This window comes from Spermophilus citellus (genome assembly GCF_964194105.1).
Source record: "Spermophilus citellus genome assembly, chromosome: 12".
Taxonomy (NCBI): domain Eukaryota; kingdom Metazoa; phylum Chordata; class Mammalia; order Rodentia; family Sciuridae; genus Spermophilus; species Spermophilus citellus.
Genome location: NC_138198.1, coordinates 130,894,337 through 130,918,941, shown reverse-complemented (window position 1 = coordinate 130,918,941; position 24,605 = coordinate 130,894,337). Strand labels below are relative to the sequence as shown.

General features: G+C 58.0%; 1 protein-coding gene across 11 annotated transcripts in view; it reads right to left on the bottom strand.

Moving 5' to 3' along the window:
- The window catches only part of NFATC1 (nuclear factor of activated T cells 1), a 103,767-nt gene extending 80,046 nt beyond the window's left edge, over positions 1-23,721 (bottom strand). For 4 of the 11 annotated variants that reach the window (XM_081262645.1, XM_081262650.1, XM_081262652.1 and 1 more), the window contains exons 1-3: positions 19,072-19,598; positions 15,122-15,585; positions 5,703-6,801 (exon numbers count right to left, since the gene is read on the bottom strand). In XM_081262645.1, the coding sequence (XP_081118771.1) occupies positions 5,703-6,801; positions 15,122-15,585; positions 19,072-19,571 (2,063 nt within the window). In that variant the 5' untranslated portion in view covers positions 19,572-19,598. Of the gene's footprint in view, positions 1-5,702; positions 6,802-14,428; positions 14,789-15,121; positions 15,586-16,078; positions 16,257-18,757; positions 18,872-19,071; positions 19,599-22,121 lie in introns of those variants that run through there. The other 7 variants (XM_081262655.1, XM_081262647.1, XM_081262648.1 and 4 more) reach the window with 6 other exon arrangements.
- Positions 23,722-24,605: the final 884 nt, after the last annotated feature.

Below are 24,605 nucleotides of genomic sequence, written 5' to 3'. Positions count from 1 at the left end.
TGTCCAACCACAGCATCCAGGAGATCACCAAAAGGAAAATCCACTATGGTAGATAGGACCCCTTTTGCTCCAGACCCCAAGAAACACTAGAGATAGCTCCACTACTTTGCCTCTGAGAGTCTAGCTTTAGAGGTCACAACATTTGGTCCATGTGTCCACCCACATTAACTGGGCTGCAGGTCCCCGATTCCCACCGACTGCCTCTCTCCTCAGCTGGAAACTGAGCAGGAACCCAGTGTCTGTCTGTGGTCACTGGCACACACAGTGTGCACCTTTCCTCCCAGCTGGGGGCTCTGAGTTTGGGAAATCACAACTGGAGCCTCCCTACGCCTGGGCGTGAGCCGGACCAGCATGGCCACCAGCCCTCCTGAGCACAGCATGGCTCCTGGATCATTAGGAGTCTAGCATAACTCCAGGCATTCGTGGGTGGACTTCGGGATGAATGCAAAGACACATCCTTTACTTGCCTGCCCTCTCTGGCCCTCTTCTGGGGTCCCCTTTCTCCTCTGAGACGCTGGAAGAACCAGGTTCATCAGGCACAGCCTCTTGGCTGAACCATCAGCTCACCCTTCAGCCAAGAGTCAGCACTTCACACGGCCCACACCCCCGGGAGCCCAGCAGGGAGGAGGCTGTGCGCCCGCAGGTCAGGAAGCAGGAGTGGGCTCAGTCCTCTCCTGTGGCCACAGGAACACGCCTGGTGGCTCCACATGCAGCCCCTGTGCTCCCCGCCTGCCCTGCCCATCGGAGGCCCTGAAAGGCCCCTTCTTCAGGGGTGCTGTCCCTGCTGGGCCCCCACTGCCCTTGCTGTGCTGCCTCCGAGTGCAGGTCAGTCCCATCCCTCTGCTGCCCGCAGCCTCCTCACTGGCCCCCAAGGAGTCAGGGGCCCCCAGAGATGGTGTCGGGCACAGGCACACAGTCAGCTCATCTCAGGCACATGTTCAACTCTAGGGGTATGAGCTGGGGGCCCTTAAGGAGCCCTGATTCTGGCCTGGCTGCCCTGGGTGGTGGGTGGCGGTACAGAGACCTGACGCCATCACACACGCAGAGTTCCAGGAGGGGTGGAAGAGCCCCTGTGCTCCCTCCTGTGCCCAGGAACACCAGGTTCCACAGGCTGCCAGGAAGGGAGGATGAAGCTGCATCCCAGAGACTGCCCCCACCCCCACCCTGAGCTGCAGTGTAGCCCCCAACCCCAGGAGGATGGTGGCACCCTCACCGACACTGGGCAGGGACCGCAGAGGCCACACTGAGCATGTGCAGGGTGAGCCTGACACCCAAGCCTGCAGGACTGCTGCTGGGCATCATGGAGCAGCCCACCTGCCAAGAGAGGCGGCCCCAGCCTCACCCGGGGGTCCAGCAATAGGACCATCTTCCCAGGCACTCGATCAGGACTTCTGTCAGCACTGAGCTCAGTGACTCTGAAGAGCTCAGGGGGAAGCACATATTGCTCCCAGCCCTGGAGGGCAACTGGGAGGCCCAGAGAGCCCCTGAGACAAGAGGAAGGGTGCTTCTGCAGGAAGACCAGCTAGCAGCTGTGCAGGCTTTGAGCCGGGCATCAGGTTCCCTCCCAGGACCGGGCAGGGCTCAGACACACAGGTCCTGGGGATGGCCATGGCCTGGCCTGAAAGTGGGCTGCAAACCACGGGGCAGGCTCACGTCCCCAACTTCAGGGCTAGCCATCACTGAAGAGGTGATGCCCGCATCCCTTGGCCCACAGTGCAGGCACCGAGGTGGCCTTGCTGGCCAGTACTTCCTGAGAACCTACGTGCCCTGGAGAACCCTCTGCTGCAGCCTCCCTCGGGCCACCAAAGCCAAGGACAGCAGGTATCCTGTTTCTGCAGAAATCCCTGAGTGTAAGGGGCTTCTGTTTGGAAAAAGTTATCCACCTATAGGCTGATCTTTTTACCACTGAGAAGCCAGGGTCTTATCAGACCTGAAACTCGCCCTGGGCACAGCATCAAAGCTACCAAACTCACAGAGACCTCCAACACGACAGCCCAAACCCAAGGAAGGACAAACAGGCACTCACCGAGCAGAGGTGCACCTGCCTCTGGCCCTCTGAACCTGACAAACGGAGAGAAGGCTGCTCACCCACCTGCCCTGCCCCTCAGAAGCCCCATGCCTTTATCAGAGCAAGGCTCATGCCCAAGAACCCAGCTCAACAGATGGGTGGCTGGTTGCAAAGACACCAGATTAAAACACTTCTACTTTTCCAGAGTCAGCGCCTTTCCATCTGAACTCCCCAAGCAACTCTCCTCTTCCCAGGCAAGATGAGGGCGGGAGACGTTGGGACACCAGAGGCTGGGACATGCAGAGAGCAGAGCCAGACACTGCACTGTGAGGTGACAGGATGGCCTGGATGGACAGACGGTTGTGAAATTTAGTTCCTTTAGGTAAGTATAGATATTCCTGAGAGTGACCATCTGAAAATTATATTTGGAAATACCCAAAATGTAAGTTGGCATCTCTGTCACAGGTGTTTAGACCCAGGCCCTTCCTGGCCAGGGACAAGTGCCTGATGTCCCTTCCCAGTGCTGCTGCCCAGGAAATCCCACCTGCACTCCGTGCCTCACGAAAGTCCTCCTGGCTCCGGCGAAGCTCACTGACGTGCTGCCTTCACCCGTGGAAGGCGCAGGGTGGAGGGAGCCCTGCTCCCCTGGGGCTGCCTGGCCTGATGATGGGAGAGAGACAAGAGCTCTCAGAACTCACGGGGAAGAGGGGGCTGCCTCAAGTCCCACAGCTTTCTGTGATAGTGTCTCAAGTTTTAGCAACTTTCAGCTAAACTGTAAAAAACCATGAAATTCTTGACCAATATTCTTGCTAGTTTCACAGATCATTTCTTTGGCTGTCATAAGAATTGAATGCTGAGGGACCTCTGGGGTGCTCTGCATGGAAGAGAGGGTGCCATAAAAAGACCCCAAAAGGTAAATGTCTGCAGAACATCTAGCTCCTTGGAGAACATGAACACGGCACTTTCCACCCTAACCCTTAAACATGGGGACAGACCAAAGAGCTGAGACCCGGCACCCCAGGAAGTGCCCGTGGGCGAGGATCTTCTCCCCACGCCTGCAGAGAAGAGAGGACACAGTACCCCAGGGCCACTCAGCCACGCTCACTGCCTGGTCGTGCCCATGCGCCCAGCCTCCAGGGCAGGAGTTTGGCGGCTCCCTGTCGCTGACGGAGCATATGCACATCTCATCTCCTCTGTGGCCTCCAGCTGCCCTAGAACAGCGACTGACGAGGTCTAGGGAGATGCACTGTGGGGGACCAGGAAACATATTCTGGGGTGGAACTCAACCCCTTGAGAGTCTGGTACCTTCCGCATGGTGTGTGCCTGCACTGACCCCCAGGAACGTCATGAGCATCACACCTAGTCAGGTGAGCCCTGTGGCCAAGAGGACAGGTAGGAGTCACATGGCCGCAGAGCGCTGCTGGTGTGTCAAGCCAGGCAAAGGCAAGGATACCCAACACTGTGCCCAGGCCAGTCTGGGACAGGCAGAGGGTGGACTGCCAGCCACCAGAAGTGCCAAGGCTCCTGAGGCTGCTGCTGCTGAGGACCCACGTGGTCAGGCACTGCTGTTTCCCTGGGATAGTGAGCCAGGCAGCCAGGGACTGCACTGTGTCCCCCAAACGCCTACATGAGAGTCCTAACCCCCAGCACTCAGAATGGGGCTGTATCTGGAGATGAGCCTTTAAAGAGGTGACCAAGTTAAAAGGAGGTCACCAGGGTGGGTTTGGGTCCAACAGACTGGTGTCATAAGAAGGGGGGACATCTGGACACCAGGAGACAGTGGCATCTGCAAGCCAAGGAGAGGACTCTGCTGAGGAGCTGGCCCTGTGACACCCTGACCTCTCCAGCACAGTGCTCCGGGGAGGAGGGTCCTTTCTAGAGCCACCTGGTCCCCAGCCTGGGTGCCTGGCCATGGTAGCCCAGCATGCTGTCAAGCAGGTTCACCTGAACTGACTTTCATGGCTTCTTAAGGCTGCCTGTGCCCAAGGTGGTAGTCACATTCCTCCTCCCTTGGTCCTCGGAGCTCACTGAGTCCACGGTGAGGGACAGTGCCCCTCATAGTTGAGATGCAGACCATAACCTGCAGAGACCACTTGGGTTGAAACAGTCTTATTTTGAGTCCAGCGCAAACTGTAAGAGTGCAGCAAGCATTGATAGTTCTTGGAGTTTTTAGAAACAATTTCTTTACTTGTAGCTGGACACAAGACCTTTATTTTATTTATCTTTATGTGGTGCTGAGGATCGAACCCAGCACCTTGCACATGCTGGGTGAGTGCTCCATCACTGAGCCACCATCCCAGGTACAGTTCTTATGTTTTCTAAATGCTTCCACCTGGAGTTTTTAGATTCCCCATATTATGAATTAACCCTTGGTCCCAAGATACTCATTTTTATGAAAATGCTGGATCACTAGCCATTTAAAGCTCCCAAGGCTGAAGAGAGATGCGAAGAAGGTGGCAAGGAGCTGGCGCGGGTCGGGAAGAGCGGGAGTGCGCTCCTCTCCCCAGGCCGCCAGCCAGCCTGCAGCCCCTCGTGGGCAGACGGGGGCCCATCCGGCTGCCCAGTGGTCATCGGCCCTTACGCTCTTCCTTTGCCACAGAGTCTCAGGAGTCTCTGCAGCACCATCCCCTGCAGCTCTCTCTGGCCATGGTCTGTGGCTGCACCCTGGAGGAGAGAGCCCTGGAGATGAGGACTTCTGTGCCCAGTGGCCTCCCTGGGCACCTACCCAGGGGGCAAGCACCGCTGAAAATGGGTGGGGGTGGGTCCAGGTGGTCCCACCCCAGGCCTGCCTCAGGATCCCCTGATGGAAAGGCATCAAGAAATAGAAGAGCAGGGCCTGGGCAGCCCTGGGCTGCAGGCAGGACCCCTGGGAGTCCCAACCCCCCTGCCTGGGGACGAGGCTCCAGCCCTGACGTCAGACACCTGGCCCTCCCTGGCCTGGGCAAGGTTTTCATGCTTTAGATAAAACTGCTGGAGCCCAAAGCATTCTGCCAGGGACTCGAGCAGCCCACCTGTCGGGAAGCTGTTCAGTGAGAAGTAAGAGCTCGGGGCTGGCGAAGTGGGCCCTAGGGAGCCCGTACCCCGTTAAAGAGAAAAAACAGCAACTCAAGACTGGAGCTTGGCACACACTCGAGCTCCCTGTTGCCGCCTGCCAGCGAGCAGAGCCGTCTCCTGGGAGGAGGCAGCTGTGTTGTTCACCAATGCTGGCGAGGTGGCTGCTCTGGGGGATTGTTGAGCTGAGGTCCCATCTGCCCCCGACGAGGTGACAGCAATTAAGGTGGAGAGAGGAAGTGGGTGAGCAGCAGGCGGGCACACGGGAGGGGCCTGCTGAGGTGCTTCACGGGAAACACGCTGTGCACATGAGCTCACCACAATGTGTCCCCAGAACTCGTATGTTGACGTCTCCCCTGCCCTGGACCTGTGAATCTGACCCCAACCCCATCAGGGCCTTTGCAGATGACCGAGTCACATGAGGCCGTCAGGGCAGGCCCAATCCCACAGACATCCTGTGGAAAGGGGAACCTGATGGGCTCTCGGGAAGCACCCCAGGTGCACGGAGCAGGCAGGTGCAGGTCCAGGGAGGCAGCAGGGGCCGCAGCAGACCAAGCTCCAGAGGCCGGGAGCACCCCAAGTCGGCACCACCCTTCCTGCCCTGTGAGGAGGAAGAGCCCACCCTGTCTCCACTGCCACTCACCTCACATAGGTCGCAGGGGTCAGCGACTTGGGCTTGGCCCACTGGTAGGGGGGCTGGGGCACCGACAGGTACTGCTCACAGAAGGGGCCCTTCCGCAGGGGCTGGAAGGTGAACTCCTCGGGCGGCAGGTCGGACGTGGGCGGGGTGACACCCAGCTCCTCCCCGGTGGGCTCCGCCTTGAGTACCACGGAGGGTGCAGGCTCCAGGGTGGTCTTGCGGGACTTGACGGGGACCCCCTCGCCCAGATCCAGGCTGTCAGTGGTCAGAGCATTGATGGCTGCCACGATGGCCGAGCTGGTGTACTGGGTGGAGTTGCCCAGCCAGGTGTCCTCAGTCACGCTGACCCGGGGGGAGCCGTGCGGGGACGGCGTGGGCGAGTGGTGCGGGGAGCAGGAGGGCTGCCGGCCGTTGAGGCTGTACTTGCGCTTGTTGCAGGGGGACGTGGGCCGGGAGCTGCGGGCCCCCAACCAGCTTTCCTCAGTGATGCTTGTGCGGGGAGAAGTGGACGGGGAGTGTCGGGGGGAGCCCAGCAGGTGGCAGGCACCCAGGCCTCGGGGAAAGCCTTCCTCGGGGTCTGTCGTCTTAGGGGACACGCAGGGCGACTGCCACGGGGACGTCTGGGGGGACGCATACGGGTACGAGTAGTTGGACTCGTAGGACGAGGCCTCCGAGTTGCAGCTCCTGGAGGAGAGGCTGCTGGCCGGGCTCAGGCAGGAGGGGTCCCTGTAGGCCTCCAGGCTGGGCAGGGTCAGGGTGGCAGTGGATGGCGACCGCTTGCAGCTGGGCAGCACGTCCTCCACCTCCACATCGTGGAAGAACTGGCCGCTGCCGTGCTGCAGGCCCAGGTACGAGGTGATCTCAATCCGGGGGCTCTCCAGAGCTGGGGCCCCGTTGGGCCGGGCGTGGCCAGAAGACAGGAAGTACCCCGCGGGCCCACTGTCCATGGCCCCTCCATACCCCGAGGGGTGCCCAGCTGTGGGAACGGCAGAGATGCCAGGAGTGGCTGTCTGGAGGTCGTGGCATGGGGCTGCCAGGGAGGTGTGTGCTGCGGGGAGTGGCAGGGCGGAGCCGGTGCTGGAGGGTGCGAAACCGTAGTGCTCTGGAGGAAAGAGACGAGAAGGGTGAGTGGCTGGTCAGCAGGAGCCTGGCCCCACACGCTCTGCAGCCCAGCTTCCCAGTTCCTGGAGGCCTGGACGGGTGGGTGGTACCTTGACCCCCAGGAGGTGGGCCTCTGAAGGTGTGGTGGAGGCTGTGTGGACCAGGCCTCCCACCTGACTCAGTCCAAGCCTATCGGGGCAGCAGGGCCCTGTGAGCCGACTCTAGTGTCCTGGGCTCTTCCCACAAGACCCGCATCCCCAGCCATTCTACCTGAGTCCAAGCCTAGCCCCACTCCTGGGCACCCTCTCGGGCTCAGTTCTCTCCTCCACACACACCACAGCCCAGCACTGTCTGTCCTTGATCACTTTTCTCTCCCGTCCCGTCCTTGACCGGTAGGAAAGAAGTTTTGTGGTGGCAGAACTTTTACCTGCCCTGGTCTCTGGTGTTCGCTGTCTTCAGAGCCTAGTGTACCTGACACACAAAGAGAAGGTGTTCGCTTTGCTTCGTGGTGAATGGATGGGCGGAGGTGGGTGGTGACTCTGTGTGTGGATGGAATACAACGGAGGGAAGGGCGGTGTGCAGGTGCATGAAGGGTGAAGGCTGCTGGGTGGATGGTTGGGGATGGATGGATGGACAGACAGATGGATGGGCAGGTGGACAGACGGGTGGGTGAGTGCATAAGTGGGTGAATGGGGTGCATGGATAATGGATAGATAGTGGACAGGAGGGTGGGTGGGTGGGTAGATGGTGGGTCCAAGGATGGGCAGGTATGATGGATGGATGATGTAGAGGGGTAGGTGGAAAGAGGTATGTATTTTAGATACAGGGACCTAGATATTCATACAGATTTAAATAGGATGATTACTGTGAAGGTATGTAATCACCAGCTCAAGGACTAGATGAAAACATGGATTCTGAAGTCCCTCTCATAGATGGCTGAGGCTAGCTTGTGTCCTATGAATCCATTTTTTAAAACAAAACAAACAGACGATTCTGATACACAGTTAGATTTAAGAATCATTGTGTATAATTACATGTCAAAATATTTTCTAGAAATCAGCTTAGTCCTCATCAGTAGTTTTAACAGGAAAGCTTTCCTTCTGGGTTTCTGACTGGCGAGCCCTTCCACAGCACTAGTGGTCTGGAGATGAGCATCCCAAGTCTGTAAGGAACAGAAGCGGGACAGGGCAACTCTCGCCCTGCCTCCTGACTCAAACGCCCGGTAGAGGAAGTACTGTATTCAAGGCGGCTGCCCTCTGGTGTCCCTGTTCAGAAACAAGCAGGGATGAGCCCCAGGAACCAGGGGGCTCAGAGCACCAATCCAAACCAATTCTTATCTTCCAACACAACGGGCCTAGCACTCAACATGGGTGGAGTTCTGTTCCTATGCCTGCTTACTTCCCCAAACAGCCACCCACCACCCTGTCTCTAAACCCATCTTTTATAACCCTCACCATCAGTTCTTTCCTGCGGACAGAACCACCGCTCCCTCTCTCCAAGGTGGCTTTCTTCCCAAGGGACTTCTGGCAACTCCAGAGCCATGACAAGGGAAGGCAGCAGAGCAGCCGGAGGCGACCAGAGCTCTGCCGGCGGCCCCGAGCCTTGCAGCCAGGTGGAAGGGCTGTGCCAGTCCTTGCCATGTGCAAGCCCCACTTCCCAATCGTAACGCCAACCCCTCAAGACAGGAAGCCAGAGTCTACTGTGAAAAATTAGATTTCAGCCTCTTAAACAATCACCCAGAAAGCCACTTCCTGGAGAAGAGAGTAGAACGCTGAGGAAGAGGTGGCATCAACCAGCCGGTGGCATCTGGGGGTCCTACAGGGCCAAGCACTGTGCAGGCCTGGGCTTAGGGCAGTAGACGGGCTGACCCCCCGTGGATGGCATGGACTGTGCCACTAGGCAAGGACGCTGGCCCAAAGGAACCAAGCTGCAGCCGGCCCAGACAGGCTCAGGTGGGAGGCTGAGGCCGGGAGGAGCAGTCCACTTGGGCAGTGGGTGGCCCGGCTCTGTCAAAGGTCCTGCCAATGGCACCCACAGCTCTGCAGCAAGAGCAGCACCTCAGGCACACACCACTGGGCTCCCTGCCCTCTCTCTCCACTGTTTTACCACAAGATGTCTAAAGAGACAAGTCAAGGGGGGAGAAGTGTGGTTCTTTATGGTCACCAACATGTCACTCTGCTGTCGAACACAGGTGATAGACACAGAGGCAAGGTGCTCCTCAGAGGCTTCCTGACTCTGGTCCCACATCCCAAATTGAACTTGCACTTGGGCAGCACCTGGCAGGGACAGAGGAGTGTCTCCAGGTAAGAGACTGGGCGCCACCTCCTTGACCAAAGATGGACGGAGGGTTTCGGCTGTGTGCAGCCTTGGCCACCGCAGCACTGGCTTGACTCACCAGGCAGAGTACTGATAATGGAAGGGTGTGTGTGTGTGTTTGTGAGGTAAGACTTTAGTAGGTTCCAACAAATCATTTTACCGTGGTGGGCATGTCCCAGGTGAGCCCTGAGGTAAAGCGGCTGGCACAGCCCTGGGGCCTGCCCTTCGCCCGGAGCTTCTACTCGCAGGCCTCCCACTGACACGGCTTCCTCTGAAACACACCTCTCTTGGGGGTTCTCCTACTCACTTGTCACCGTGCCATACCCTGCAGGCCCTTTGGGCATCTCCCAGGGTCTCCACACACAAACTAATGCCCGCCCACACCTGGGAGCCTGCCCACGGGCTCCTGAGGTCCCCAAGGAAGAGCCAGGAGCCTCCATCTGTGGTCTGCTCCTCAGCGTCCAGGGCCCTGGCCACCACCTGGAGCCCTGTCAACTACACAGCAGGCAGGTGAGTGGGGAGCAGGTGCAGAGGGAGCTTCCTCCGCAGAAGTCCCAGCACAACATCTGCCTTAGACACATGCCTCAGGCCGCACCTCCTGGGAGTGTGGAACCATGCCCCACCAGGACGAAGAGGCTGTGTCGCCCGCGGTGGCAGAGGAGAGGGGCCTAGGAACCGACCCCAGAACCCCAGGGACCCTGCCCGCTCAAGGCCCTCTGCTCTGAGGCACGAGGACAGTAACATTCAAGGAAGGGTGGGCTTCCATTTCCAGCAAATCCAACACCAGGGGCTGGTGGGAAATGCTGAATGGGCTTTGCAGAGGCCCCTGCCCAGGCCCACAGGCCCCCACAGCAGGTGGCTTTGCAAGCTGCCAGGCCCTAAGGAGGCCAGGTGTGGCCCATCAGAGCCCACCTCCCCAGACAAGACACTCACTGCTTCAGCGACAGCGACCCTGGGTTGAGCTGTATCTGACAAGGAAGGCGATCTGGAAGACTTCTCAGAAGCGCCCAGCGATGAGCAGAGCCAACCCTGGGCTATTCTCCCACACGACTCTCCACTCCAGCACCCTCCACCCACAGGACCGGCTTGGGCTGCACAGGGTCCGGGAGACAGCAAGAGGATCTCAAAAAGGTTCCAGAGGAGATGGCAGGGCAGGGCAGGCAGAGGGCATGGCCCTGGGGCTGCCCTGGCCCTCCTGGGCTGCAGGAAGAGAGGTTTCTGAGAGAAGGGCCGAGCAGTGAGGGGGAAATGAGGCAGGGCCTGGCTGTGCAGCACAGCCACAGACCCAGGACATCCGAAGGGAGTCTTTATTCAGACCAAAGTGCTCCGATGACACCTGGTTTAATGGGGGAAGTAAAAACATTAAGGCTTTATGAAAAAAACAGAAAGATTCACCTTGTGTGAGTTTTCCTTAAAGAAGCCACGGGTGAAGCTCAAGTGCCCGTGCTCCTGCTGGTCTGCCGTCAATCCAGCAGCCCTCAGGTGCTGGCCCTCCATGGACCAGGGAGGCCCCCTCAAGCAGAGAGCTGCCCTGCCAAGCCCACCTGCAGCTGCAGAGCTGACCGACCCCCGTGACTTCCCACCTGTCCTGTCCAAAGTGGAATTCGTTCACATGCAAGGTCAGTCTGCAGGGGATGAGAGAATTCCAGCAACTTTCTTAAGAATTTTGAACAATCTCACCAACTTCTGTCAAGCCAGACAGGACTGAAGAACTTGGCTGCCACACCCAGGAATGCACCAGCAGTCAAAGGGGCTCTCTGACCCGCAGCGCAGGTGACTGCAGAAGAGAGTCCTGTCCTGGGCACATTCCAAGCTGTCGCATCCTAAGATGCATCACAGAATGTGAAGCCAGCTGGCCTCCCTCTGTGGCCCCTCTGCTCTCCCGCTCCTCTAACTCACTCGGGCCACTCCTCTCAGCTGCCCTCCTGTGCACACAATGCCACACTGGGTGCTGATGCCACAAAACTGTGCAGGCTGGGAGCAGGGAGTGCAGGACACTGTGCACTGGGCTCCTGAGCTGACCAGCTTCCCTGGTCTTGCCCACCTCAGCAAGCCAGCCTGTCTGAAGGCATGTGCATCCTTCTGTGGTGTCAGTTCTCTCAGCACCTGCCTCTGAGCAGCCCCAGATGTAAGTGTGTGGTGTGCTTTCTATCAGGACACCACAGCCGAGCGGCAGCCCACTCGGCAGTCTATTGTGACCTCCAGGCACGGCCCTGAGTCAGCAGGGAAGTGCCTCACTCTGCATAGGCCAGGATGAGCGGTACATCCACGGTGCGGCACCGGGCAGGTGCTTTCTGACAAGAAACACCCTCTCAGGCCATGGGCAGGTCCCGTCCACTCACACCAGCTCACTCCATCACAGAGGACTTGGTTTTCATGGTAAGGAACATCCCCTTTAGCCTTTGCTGGGGTTGGACTGCAGGACACAAGGCTAGAAATAGAACTGGGAAAAGCCTGCCAGCCAGGCCCTGTCCTCCAAACGCTGGCAGACACAGCTCTCTGCACACACACGCAGTGGGGCTGGGGTCCAGGCGAAGACGGGGCAGCACACACGGGCATCAAACAGAAGAGACGACCCCCAATCCCTGGCAGCCTTGCAGGTGAAGCGTTACTCAGCACACCAAGGCCCTACCTGAGGGGATGGTGTGAGGACAGGTCAGGCTGGTGGTGTGACAGACAGCAACAGGTTCTGAGGTACTGTGGTGCTGGAGAGACTCACAGGGCAGCAGTCGGACAGCTGCAGCATCAGGACAGCTGAGCACAGCCCACTAAGGGCCTGGGTCCTGCCCGGGCCCACCCCAGCACACACCCCTCCAGCACCACTGCGTGTTGCCCAGTTGTACAAAGAATGAAAGAGCATCCACACTGTCCCTTACTAGCTATGGTCTTCCCTGGGAAACCTGACGTAGGACTAAAATGTCCTGCTCACACAGACAAGCCTGTCCTGGATGGAAACATCTGAGAAGGCAGCCCGGCCTCGGTAGGAGAGATTGGAATGTTTTCCCGAAATGTTGACCCTCGGCAAGTCCAGGCGGGAGCCTGGGGCTCTCCTGAGGCAAGACTTTCTTCCAGGTCTCCTGCCACAGTGGCTGGCCCTTTGCAGTCTTCCTGGGGGAATGAAAACCATCCCATTGTTGAAACTGGACTTGAGAACAGAAACCTCTTCCAGATCCTGATTCTGCACTGTCCCCTTCCCACACGGGATCCTCTGAAGGCCACCAGTGGAGCTTGAGGCAGGCAGGCAGAACTGCCCATGTAGAGGTCCCGGCTCCTCCTGCCAGGCCCAGGCTGTGGCCAGTTTCCTCCCAAGTCACCAGGGCGACAGTGCTGGCAGTGTTTAGGCAGGCCAAAATAACTTAGAAAACAGGAGCCCTGGGGCGGGAAGCTCAGGCCGCCTCCCAGCTGACAGGCACAGCCTATTTCCTGAGCCCCGGAGGGGAGCCCAGGCCCTGCCTTCTGGGGGGCGGGGGGGACGACCTGTGTCCTAGCAGGCTGGGTGGAGAAAGGAAGATGCAGGTGCTGGGAATGAACATCACTCCTGTCCTGCCCAGGACAGGATTTTAAAGACCCTCTTTTCATTCTCCCGTGAACATCTAACACTTGCACTGCTGAGCACGCTGGAAATGCAGAACCACAAAACCAGGTCCTTCCCTCCAAAGAGACTCCATGAGGCCCAAGACTGTGGGTGTAGAGGTGTGAGGGGAAAGGAGGGGAAGGGCAGCGGCCCCACAGTCCACCACAGGGCAGTCCACCTACCCTCACTCCTGTAGCACTTGCCCAGGAGTGTGCTCAGGGCTGCCCACTTTTTTTTTTTTTTTTTTTTTTTTTTTTTGACAAAGTGAATTTTTGGACTCAGTGCTACTTTGTCTGGCAATTGATCATAGGATTGTTCGTTCTTGATTTATATCCAGGCTCAGAAACAACGTAGAGCACTTTCTCCCACTTGGTCTGTGAAGGACTATGACTGTAATGTGATGACTTGTCATAACTTGTGGTCTATAACGCACACTGCCTATGTGTACAATGGTTTCCAGCAACTTATCTCTGACACTGTGAAAAGGGGAAGGCGCTCTTCCTATCGCTGGCCTCCCTGCCCAGAACTCTCTCTAGGGCCTGAACCCCCTTCCCCATTAGGTGCAGGGCCACCACAGAAGTGGCCTATGGCACTGAGACCTGCTTCAGATCTGCCTGGGCTGGGCCTGGGTCCTGTGCTGCACAGCCCTGGAGGTCTGCAGGATCACGACAGGCAGCTCCTTCCAGGCTGCAGCTGCGTGTGCTCCTCCCCGAGCAGCCTTGGGCCACAGCTTCCTTCATCCTGTGGGTGAGGCCCTGGCTCCTGGTCCCTGCTCCTCTGGCTGGCCACCCCACCCAGAAGACACAGGCCTGGGAGGCCACGGGAGACAGCCAGGGCCCCAGCAGCGTCTCCTCCGGACCAACTCTGACACAGGAAGAAGAGGTCCACACTTCTGTGCGGCCAGTCTTAAGTGCAAATGAAATGAACACTGAGGCAGAGCACCTTTGATCGGACCACCAATTCAAGAATGAGAGCTGCAGGAGGAAGGAAGGGTGGGGGTGCTCACTGCCACCCACCGCCAGATCTCAGTCTGGAAAGCTCAAAGGCGCTGGCCCACGTCTCCACATCCTGCCCCGACTCTCCTCCCCAAAGCCGTCTCTCTCCCCCATCCACACCTGGAACCTTCAGCAACAGACACAGATGAAAGGAACCTCGGAGGGAAGATAGTGGGGAGGGTCAGGGAAGCGCAGCAGTTGGCAGCCTCATAGGACACTTACTTCCAAAGAAGAACAAGAAGCAAAATAAGCCCATCCCCCAAATCCAAAGGCTGCATGTTTTCTCTGAGATGCAAATGCTGATTCACTATCAGGCTCACAATATGGCAAGGCTGCTAAGGGAAGAAGAGAGGTACTCTGGACTAGGCAGAGGGGAGTGAAGGGGGGAGAGGCAGCCTGGGGTAGAAAGGACGGTAGAATGAATCCAACATTATTACTCTATGTGCACATATGAATGCATGGCCAGTGTGTTTCCAACTCTCGAACAACCAGAAGAGAAGTTATACTCCATTTATGTGTGATGCGTCAAAAAGCATTCTACTGTCATGTATAATTAAGAACAAATAAAAAAATTTAAAAAGATAAACAAGATATTCAGATTTTTAAAAGCAGGTGGTGAATGCTCTGGAAAATCTTATACATCACCAAAGAGATGGACGAACTTTCCTCCCCAAGGGTCCTATTTGTTCCATCACATTTCTGCCACCGGGCTGGGACAGGGACAGGATAAAGGGGAGACCCACCCATTTGTTGAATCGGGAAAAGAAGACAGGTGGAGCGCCATCCAAGTGCTGGGCGTGGGCCCTGGGCCCCTGCTCTCGCTAGTCTGCCCTGTGAGCGGCTGTCATTATTCGCACTCTTGATATTATTCAAGAATGTCAGCGTGGGGGAGGGGCCACAGGTCTTTTGTTAACTGGAACCTTTATTTTTGACCGCGAACAGAAAATGAAAGGAAGCAAAGCTCTCTGTTAGTGGCAGCGCTGGTGTGAGAGGGGAACCAAAGCCTGGAGCCTTCCTGGAGGGAGCGCAGCGGGGGGCTCCCGGCCCGGCTCCCGGCTCGGCCTCTGCCCAGGCCCCGACAGAGCAGCTCTCCGAGGACGGCTTCCTACTGCCCTCTGGCAGCGCCGCTGACCATCTGTCCCGGGACGACCAGGTCCAAGTCCCTCGCCGCGGACATTCGCCTCCCCGGGGAAGGGCCGGTGGGAAGGGCCTCGGCGAACTCTCGGGTGCCCGCCGCCGTCCACGCCCGCGAGGGCCCGGGGCTCAGGTCGCCACCTGCGCGCGGGCGGCAGGCCCACAGGTGGCCTCCCGCGGTCAGCGCGTCTCCGGCCGTGCGCGCCGCTCCGGCCGGGCGCAGGGAGCGCGGGGAGGGCGGCCCGGGTCCCCAGGGCCGGGCGAGGACGGCGTCTCCCACCCGGCCCCCGCCGCCCACCCACCTGTGGCGGCCTCGCCGCCCTGGTCGAACTCGAAGAGGAACTCGAAGTCGAACTCTGGGTCTGGCTCCAGCCGCGTCATGTCGGGGTCGCGCGGCGGCCGGTGAGCCCGGCGCTGGCAGCGCGTCCTCGGCGTGACGCGCCCCCGCCCTCCCGCCGGCCTGTCCCCTCCCTTGTCCCCTCCCCGCCCGGTCCCGCCCCGGTCCCCCCGGGTGTTTCCGGGTTTACATAAACAAGCCGCTCGCGGCCGCCGGCTTCCGAGTTTTAAATAAACTCCGCGCGCGAGTCCCGGCGCGGCCCCGCAGGCCCGGGGTCCCTGACCGAGTGCGGGGAAGTGCGGGGCTCGAGCTTCGACGGGGACCGCCCTCCTCGCAGCAGTCCCTCTGCTCGGCGTGGAACGCAGTGTCCAGCGGGAGGAGGCGCGGCAGGTCTGGCTGGTCCCTCCACGAGGACAAAGACCTCGTCTGCTGGATGGGTCCAAAAGTTTAAAAAGAAACCAACTTTCAAACCGCGGGCATCTCGGGGCCCCAGGATTTCCTCTGGGTGGCTGCCCAAGTCTGCCCGCCCTGTGGGTGGACCCTGGGCCTTAAGCCCCGGCAGGGAAGGCTCGCCTCCAGGAGCACTTCCCCAACCTGCCGCCCAGCTCTGCCACTTCAAGCAGGAAATTCCGGGAATAGCATTTTCCAGGCCCCGTTGCTAAAGAAAGTGCCGGGAAGACCGGAGGCATTTGGTTTGATCCCGGTGCGTGCCTTGGTGGGTACCTCCCGCAGCACAGGTGCGTGCGCCTGCAGTTTCCCGGGGGCACTCGGCTCAGTCCTGCCTGGTTCAGAGCACCCGCCCCTTCCCGCACACGGCCTCCTCGTCCCCTGGCTCCTTCTGCACTGCACACTCAGGAGTCCCCAGGACTCGCCGGTCATTCACGGGCGATTTCATCGCCCTCTAACCTGAGCTGATGTTCACCTGGCGGGGCCCGCAGTAGCTCGTGGACACTCCGTCAGTAGGAAAGGCTGGGCTGGGAGCCGGTCCGTCCTCTTCCTTTCTCTTCCAGCTTTTTGTTCTAACTTTCCCCACCTCTTGGCACCACCTAAAACCCACATCTGGAATACCAGCAAAATGGTGGCCAGGCTGGAGTGGGAGGCTGAGCATCACAAGATGGGAGGGAGCCAGGAAGGAAGGGGAGGGAGGTCAGCACCACCCTGCCACTGCTAGTCCCCAGAGTCCTCCTCCTGCCCCTGGGCCCTGGGGACAGCTTTTTCCAGAGGCCTCTACCTGGGCCTCACGCGTGCGGCTGCCTCCCTCCCAGGACACTTTCCCAATGGCTGGTTTTCTCTGTGATAAACTATGGTTCAGCTTGGCCTGATTTAGTTTCTAATAATAGTTCTCACTTTGAGATGCATGTTGGAGGGTTGTTTTGTTTTAGTTTGCTTTTCTGCTGACCTTTGAGTAAATGGAAGTTCTGTTTTCTGTAGAGAAGCATCAACATTTCATTTTCTCTTTCCATTTTTATTTATTTATTTATTTTACTTCAACTACCTTTTCACCACTACCAAAAGTTACACACGAATATCAGGCCTACTCATGTTTAGACTAAAGGGTTTTGCTAAACTGTTGCTGAGAACAAGCTCACACACATGTGCCCCAGATCCCAGGCCCTGTTGGGAAGTCACAGGGTTCTTCCCAGAGACTAGACTGGTTCCCTCCTCATTCAAGTCCCCAACTCAGGCCATCAGACTGGGCAGCTGGGTATTAAACAGCCCCTGCTGTGGAGCCCTGGTTCTGCATCCCCATTCTCCAGTTCAGCAAACACTCAGGTCTCCACTGAAGTATTTAGCTTGGAGCCTCCTCCACAGGCTGCAGGGACATTAACGGGATGCAGACCTCCAGTGCTGGGTGTGATAAGGCAGGGTGCAAGCTCTGCGGCATTTTCTAATGTGGACTAGGAAACAATGCCATGAAGCTGAGTGGCGGGCGGGAGAACAGGGAAAGCTTTGTTTGGCTCTGGAGAGCTGTGGAGGGAGCATCCTCTGACTGGGTGGCTACCTACAGGCCTACATTTCTTGGCATTCTTCAGGGGAGAATAGCATAGGGCCTTCAAAAACACCAGTGCCTAACGAGCTTCCACCAGATGCTCATTAAACTGGGGACATCCTGGTAATCACCCAGGCCCTGAAGAGGGCAGCTGATGCCTTGGTCACACCCACTCAGGAAGGGCAGGAGCCAGTTTCCCTGCAGGCCTCAGCCGCGGCAGGCAGACACTGTCCCGTGGCCAGCCACCTTCCCTTCCATATTTGGCTGGTCCATGCACAAGATTGGGTCCCACTTTCTGGATACCCCAATTTTGTAGTCCCTATACACATCCCATAACTGTAATCAATGGCATCACTGCCCCTAGTCCACTGCCTTTTAGCAGAGCATTTTCAAACTTATTTTCCTAAGTAAAATGTGAAAAATAACCACTATCCCCCACAAAAGTGTTTTCCTCTTGTAAGTGGAAAAAAACCTTTTTACTATGGAATGAAACACTGACTCTTCAAAGAAATCTAAACTTAGAAAGATCTTTTTTTTTTTTTAAAGCAGTGACAAATATGTGCAGAAGTAAGTGTCCAGGGGCTCAAAATTCAAACCCCACACTTCATAGCAAGAGCTCATTGTGTAAGCATTAAAACACTGCCTGATAGTTCAACATTCAAGCTAGAAATGAAATTTTAAGAAACATAAGCAATGTCTTATCCAATTTCACAAGATGCTTCCTACATGGGACATCAGGGCACTGGAAATAATGATCCTCTTGTGCTGAATGTAAGTTCTTGAGCTCATCTTTGGTTAAGATAAGCAAGGTCTCCAAAGCTGGAAGTCTATGGGAGCTGCAGTTCCAGTGTGAGGGCCTGAAACATTTATTAGAACCATGCAAGAAACTAGCATTTCCTTTCAAGCGCTCGTCAGGAGGACGTCTGCCCTTAAAAAACGTGAGAACACACCAGAATCGGCAGGTTTGCCAGCCTTCTTCCAATGATTTTAAGGAACATACTTCAGAGCTGATAAGAAATTTGGAGAGGTGTCTCCCAGTTTCCATGTTATGGGGCCATCCTAATCCCTCCTAGCAGCCAATCATCCCTCTCCAGGATGTTTTTAAAAACACCTGCGGGAACCCACTGGGGGATTTTGTTATTGTGATGGTTCTTTCAAGGGGACTAGGGGCTTGAAGGTAAACCAGGGGGCCCCACAGGAGAGTCTGGAGCCCTATCATCTGCACTGACCATCTACAGGTCAGGTCACGCACGCACTGAGACACCTTTACCAGGAAGCAGCAGCTTAAACCCTGTCGGCCCCTTTTCAACCTTTCCCCAAGCTTTTTCTAGTCGAAATTATCTGGTCTAAACGATGCAGAATGGCTTGAGTTAGAGCTGACCATTTGACCACAACCCTGACCACGCCACCTGGGGCCAGTTGACCCAGCGGGGCGTTCAGGAAGAGGTGCCTACCAGTCTGGGCGGAAAAGAACCCCAAACCTCATGTTGTGGGGCTCCTCTTCACCTCCAAAGGCGGCCTGGCCGCCCTCGAGAATAAACCGGGCCATCCCTCATCGCCACAGAAACCTCACTCGTCACCAAGTGTCCTTTGTGGTTCTGACAGCCCTACCTCTCCTGGTCCCCAAATCGCTCGCATCTGAACTGTTTCCCCAGCCAGGATCGTGGCGAGGCTGCCCCAGCCACCGCCAAGTTCGCATTCTCCGCGCTGGAGAAGAGGAGACACCTATTGGCAAGAAAGCGCGCTGGAAATCAGGGCTGCGCCGGGGAAACACCAGGGGGACACCCTTCCCAATCTGTGCGGCTCCGGCCGCCCGCGCCTTCCCGGGGCGCTCAGATCGCGTTTGAGTGCAGGGTCCCGAGTGGATCCACCGTGAGGTTCGGCGGCTAGTGGTGGCAGGGGGCTCAGAGAGGGCGCGGGCTTACCTTCCTCCGCCGCCTTCATGGTACTGACGGCGGGCAACACGGGCCCCAAAGTTTCTCCGCTCCCGCAGAATGCGGCCGGAGGGCCGAGTGGAAACTTGGAAGGGACAGGGAAGCTGGTACTTGGCATCCACGCGGCGGCGGCGGCGGCGAGCGGCGGGAGGAGGAGCGGGAGCCGGCGGCGAGCACCCGGGCCGGGCTCTGGGAGTCGGACTTCTCCCCTGCGGACACGCGCTGGGCCCGCTCAGCGCCGCGCCCCGCGGAGAGCTGTCCTGGGGGGTGTGCGCGCGTGGCAGACCCGGGTTGGAGGTGTGCACCTCGCGCCGGAGCTCGAGCCGGGTCGCTCGGATCCCGCGCGGCGACTCCGCCGCTGAGTCCGGAGCCTCCAAGTCTCGCTCTGACGCAGGGCCGCGCTCTGCCTCCTGCCTTTTTAAAGCTGGAAAACACCTCCCCCGCCTCCCCGCCGGCCCAGCCGCTCCCGCGCCCCCTCCCTGCCGTGACATCACGCCCCTGCCCGCCCGAGCCGGCGCGGGGCCCGGGGGACTAGTCTCCGAGCGCCGCCCTCCCTGCCGCTGCGCCGGGCCGGAGGGGCGCCTGGGGGTGGGCAGAAGTGCCCGGAGGCCGGCGGGGGCGCACTGGGAGCTAGGAGCTCACCAGCGGGCAACAGGGACACAGCAGCTAGCAGGGGTGCCCGAAGGCCAGCAGAACAGCAGGGAGTGGGTCGGGGAACCGGGGGAAAGCCGAGGCGCCCAAGACGTGGGATTGGGGCAAAAAGGGCGGGCAGGGGCGCTCTAGTAGGAAATTGGTTCAAGGCGCGCATGAGGGACAAGGGGGCTGGTGGAGACGAAATGGGAGAGAAGGGGCGCACGAAGGGGAGACGGATGAACAGGCAAGACCTGGGTCCACGCGGTACCCCGGGAGAAAAACACTCTGCTTAATGAGGGGCTGGGGGCGTAGGAGGCGGGGGAGGGGTGCCGAGAAAGCCCTGCATGCTGAAGTCATTATGTAAAATCGCAGGCTTCCCCTTCTGTGGAAATTTGGAAAAGCGCTTCCACTGGCAGGCCCGAGAAAGGAAATTCCCATCCCGTTAAATTACTAACAGATTGTTGGCCGTCCCGGGAAGTCCAGATACCGTCCTCCTTATTCTGTAAATATCTGAGCGACCCAGATTGCCTGTTGCGTGAGCTGAGGAAGGGGACGTCTAGGAGAGCGCGCCAACCTGCACAGACCCTTCTCTGGACCCTGTTCCGCGCTGCCCCTGTGGGGGGAGGGTTAAAGACGTTTTGTAGGAGCAACTGTGGGATCTCGGATCCGCGGTGGAGCGGGGAGGGCTGGTGCGGGGGGCCTCTGAGGATCCGTCCCGTGTCACTGAGAACTTTTCTCTTTCAAATCTCCCCGCACCCCCTAGGGCGCCCCTCAACTGCCAAAACCGGACCATATTTTCTTGTTGGCTTTGGATGGAAAGGATTGGAATGCTGGGGTGGGGGTTTGGAGAAGGGTAATAGAAATCGTGAATCTATTCACACTTTATGTAGTTTAAAAGAAGCCCCAAAGCAAAAAAGCGTGTTCTCGGTGGGTGCCAAGAAGATGCCGGACTCCTGGGCATATTACTGTGCCAGCGGGTACCCCGAAGGACCCCAGGACTCCGGGAAATGGGGGAGGGGAGGAGGACTTGGGTCAACCTTTGATCTAGCCAGTGAGTGGCGCTGGCCAAGAGGATTCGACTTAAACTTTCGGAAGGTGCAAGAACTCCACCCCTCCCGTCTTTGGGATCCTTCCAGCGGCTTCCACCAACAAGAACGAAAGTCCCCTTTTCCCCGCCAAAGAGAGAGGTGCCCAGAGGGATCGGAGGAATAGGGACAGCCTGGCCACTGCCAGTGCCCCTCAAGTGTGGCTACCTGCGAGCCCGTTTCCAGGGGGAAACCGGGGCCGGCACTCGCCCGGGTCCTGGATACCCAGAGCAGAGGGGCCTGCGGGGGTGGGGGTGGGGCAAGAGTACCCTGCGCGGGAGCGCGGACACTGGGGACCCCGCGAGCAGGTCGCTGGTAGGTGACCAGCGGGGAAGAAGCTGGGGAGGGAGACCACGCGAAGATCTGTGTGTTGGGGAGTAACCGCGCGAGGATGGCGAAGCCTGGGGTGCTTCAAGACAGAAAGAGGCCGCCGCTAGAGGGGGCCAGGGCTGCGCTACCGGCGGCCCTGTCCTTAAAAAAAAAAAAAATCCTTCAATAAATCCCGGTATCCCCAGACCTGGAAGCCAGAATTTTTCCCGGGGAGTTCCTGTTCTTGCCCTCGTCTTCCCCACAGCGCCTCGCGGGGACAAAAGCACGGTCGTCTGTGGCGCGACGGGAGGGCAGAGTCCGGGCGCGTCCTTGAAAGCGTCCGCGAGGCCGGGGAGGCCTGGCAAGTCGTGACTGCGCCCACCGCACCCCGCACCCCGCACCCCGCACCGCCACCCGCGCGGCGGCGCTCGGCCGGGGGCCGTGCCCTCCCTCCGCTCGCCCTCCGCCCTCCCTCTCCTTCTTCTCTTCCTCCTCCCTCCCTCCCCCCGTCTTCCTCTTCCTTCCCTCTTCCTCCTCCTCTTCCTCTCGCCTCCCCGGCACCTCCCCCAGTGGAGGCTCTCGCCGTCTAGCGCAGCTCTTTCCTGTCTCTCAATGCCCTCCTTATCCCCGCGGGTGACGGAATCCCGGGCCTGTTTCCCTCTGTTTAATGCCGTTGCCGGGACCACGGTGGCGGCGCGCCAGGGCGCTGGAGTTCCGAGGGGCGGCGCGCGGAGCGCGGCCAGCTCGCTGCTGTGCGCTGGCCCTGCGGCCACCACCGACACCGGCCTGGGTCCTGCGCTCCCGACGCGGCCCTTCCGCCTCCTTTCCTCTTCCTCCGGCCTCCTCTCGGGGGTTTGTTTATAGCTGCTACTAGGAGAGACGTTACACGGATTTTATTTTAAGAATTGGTGATGACTAACAAAGTTAAAAGAAGCTTAGGACAGAAAACAAGCCTATTTTTAGGTTACTGTTGTTTCTGTGGATTATTGGGGAGAATCACCCCTAGAAACTTACCAGTTTGGAAATCTTTGGAAGCCAGATCCTTTCCCCTGGAGCGCACTTGGATCTGCCTCCACCGGCCCAACGTTTTCTGGAGACTCGCCGCTGCTCGGGTTCCTAAACCCGCGGGGGAAAGGCTGCAGTTACCGGACCCCATCCGCGCGGGGGCGTTGCCAGCGCAGGCCTGGGGATCTGAGCCCGGCCCGGCCGCGCCACCGCTGCCCTACAGAGCTGGCGCTCCTGCCCGGGGAGCTGCTGGGGACCTGCAGCCGCCGGGGCCTCCACGCAGGGCTGGGCGGATGGGTGCCCAGGGCCAGCGGCTCCTGGCCCCTTTACTGAACCGCTGATCCACAGGCTGGTGAAGGTCACATGGAGCTTTACTGTATCTTGTCTCTCGGGAGCGACATTCTGAGCCCCAGGGTCTCTTTAAAATTCCATCCCAATGCCCTTGGAGCCTCTGGCTGGAGTTCTAAGATAGACAGCAAGGGTGGGTTCACTTCTTTTCTTCCCGATAGCACCAGAGGCCTAAAGGCTGTCATGTCCAGAAGTCAACGTGGAACATGGGCTATTAGCCAGAACCTGGAGTAGAATGAAATATTAAACCAAATTCTTAGGAAGTTACATTTTTTTTCTTTTAATGCTGCTGAAGTCTGAATCCAGGGCCTGCTGCAGGCTAACTTCTGGATCACTGAGCCACACCTCAGGCAGCTTACTTTTAAGTAAACTGCTGACATTTTAAAAAGCCAATGCAAGTCTTACAGCTGTGGTTGAGCTGAGAAAGAAGGGCCCCTTTGGTGATCCACCTGTGTCAGCACCTTCAGACTCCCTTCAGATAATAGGGTGTATTCACTGAGCCACAAATTTGGGATTCAGTGATCCTTCACTATGCTTCAACTTGGGGAACATCTCTTCAATTGTCCGCCTTCCTGGATTGGTGCTGAAGCTGTCCTCATTGGTCTCTGCCTGTATCAGCCCACTACTCATGTCATATACTGACCCGGGTCTGCTGTGGTGGACCTTGAATGTCTTCAGAGGCCGACTGTTGGAGGCGTGGCCGCAGCCCATAGTACTATTGGGAAATGGGGGAACATTTGGAGGTGGGCCTAGAGGGAGATTTTAGGTCACCTGGGGTGGATCCTTGGAGAGAATGGGGACCCAAACCCCTCCTCCTCTGCTTCCCAGACAGCATGAGGAGCAGCTCTGCTTGCACACCCACCACGACATGCTTCATCCCCACAGGCTCAGAAGCAGCAGGGCCAACAGGCCATGGACTGAAGTCTCTGATACCACGGGAAGATGTGGTTTAACTTGATGTCATCAGGTATTTTGTCTCAGTGATGGACAGATGGCTAACAGAAGGTCTGACCTCTCCTGCAGCAGTCAGTCAGTGAATCCCTTCCCCCCCCCCCCCCCCCCCCCGCTCTGGCTTTTGTACAGGACCTCAGGACCAAGACCGAGCTGCTCAGCTTGGCATCTAATGTCCTTCACCCTCCACATGCATGGCCTGCCTGGAGTGGTGTGCAGCACCTCTTCACCATGCTCCTGGTTACCCCGCCCACCCCTTACCCCTCCACAGAGTCCACAGCTGGCACTTGCTAGACACACCCTGGCTTTCCTGCAGCTGTCTCCCCAGGTCCTCACCACCTCTCCACAAGCCTTTGTGTGCCTTCCCCTTGCCTTTGTGCTGGTCAAGAGCCTTTCCCTCAGACAACTGGCATCCGTTTGTAGCCTAGCATGAGGCCCGTCCTGAAGAGTGTCTTGTGCCCCTGAGTAAGGTGTGCCTTTGGCTTTGCTGGGGGGAGCTCTAGGGTGTCTACTATGAGCCTAGCCAGTTTATTCTGCTGCTCAAGAAATAACTTATAAAGATAAAAGGTTTATTTTGGCTTACAGTTTTGGAGGCTCTTGTTCATGATCAAGCAGCCCAATTGCTTTGAGGCTGTGACCAGGTAGAACTTCATGGCAGGAGCATGTGGTGGAGTGAGTTGCTCACCTTGGCAGTGAAGCAAAAGAAAAAGAGAGAGAGGCTAGGGCCCCACTATTCCCTCCAAGGGCACAGCCTCAATGACCTAAAGACCCCTCAACTCTCAAAGGCTCCACTACCTCCCACAGAATCACCATAGGGCAAAGCCTTCCACTCCAGGGCTTTTAGGGGACATTCGGCTCCATAGCATTCTCTAGTGATGCCTCTGTTTCCATCTGTGTGACATGAGTGTAGCACCCCAGCTCCTCTGCTGGCACTGTTTGCTGGGCATGTCTTTCCCAGCCTCTCAGTGTGCCTGACATGTGCCCGGAGGCAGCATGAAGCTGCATGTTCTGACCCAGTCTCACAGCTGCTGGCCTGGCCTGGATTCACATTGACTGCCATTGTTGTACAGCCGGGTTCTCTTTTTGTTTCCTAGTGTCTTACAGCTTTCCCCTCCAGTCCTCCTTATTGCTTTCTTTGCATTAAGTGAATGTTTCATAATGTAGCTTTTTATTTATTTTTTTCCATATGTTTTC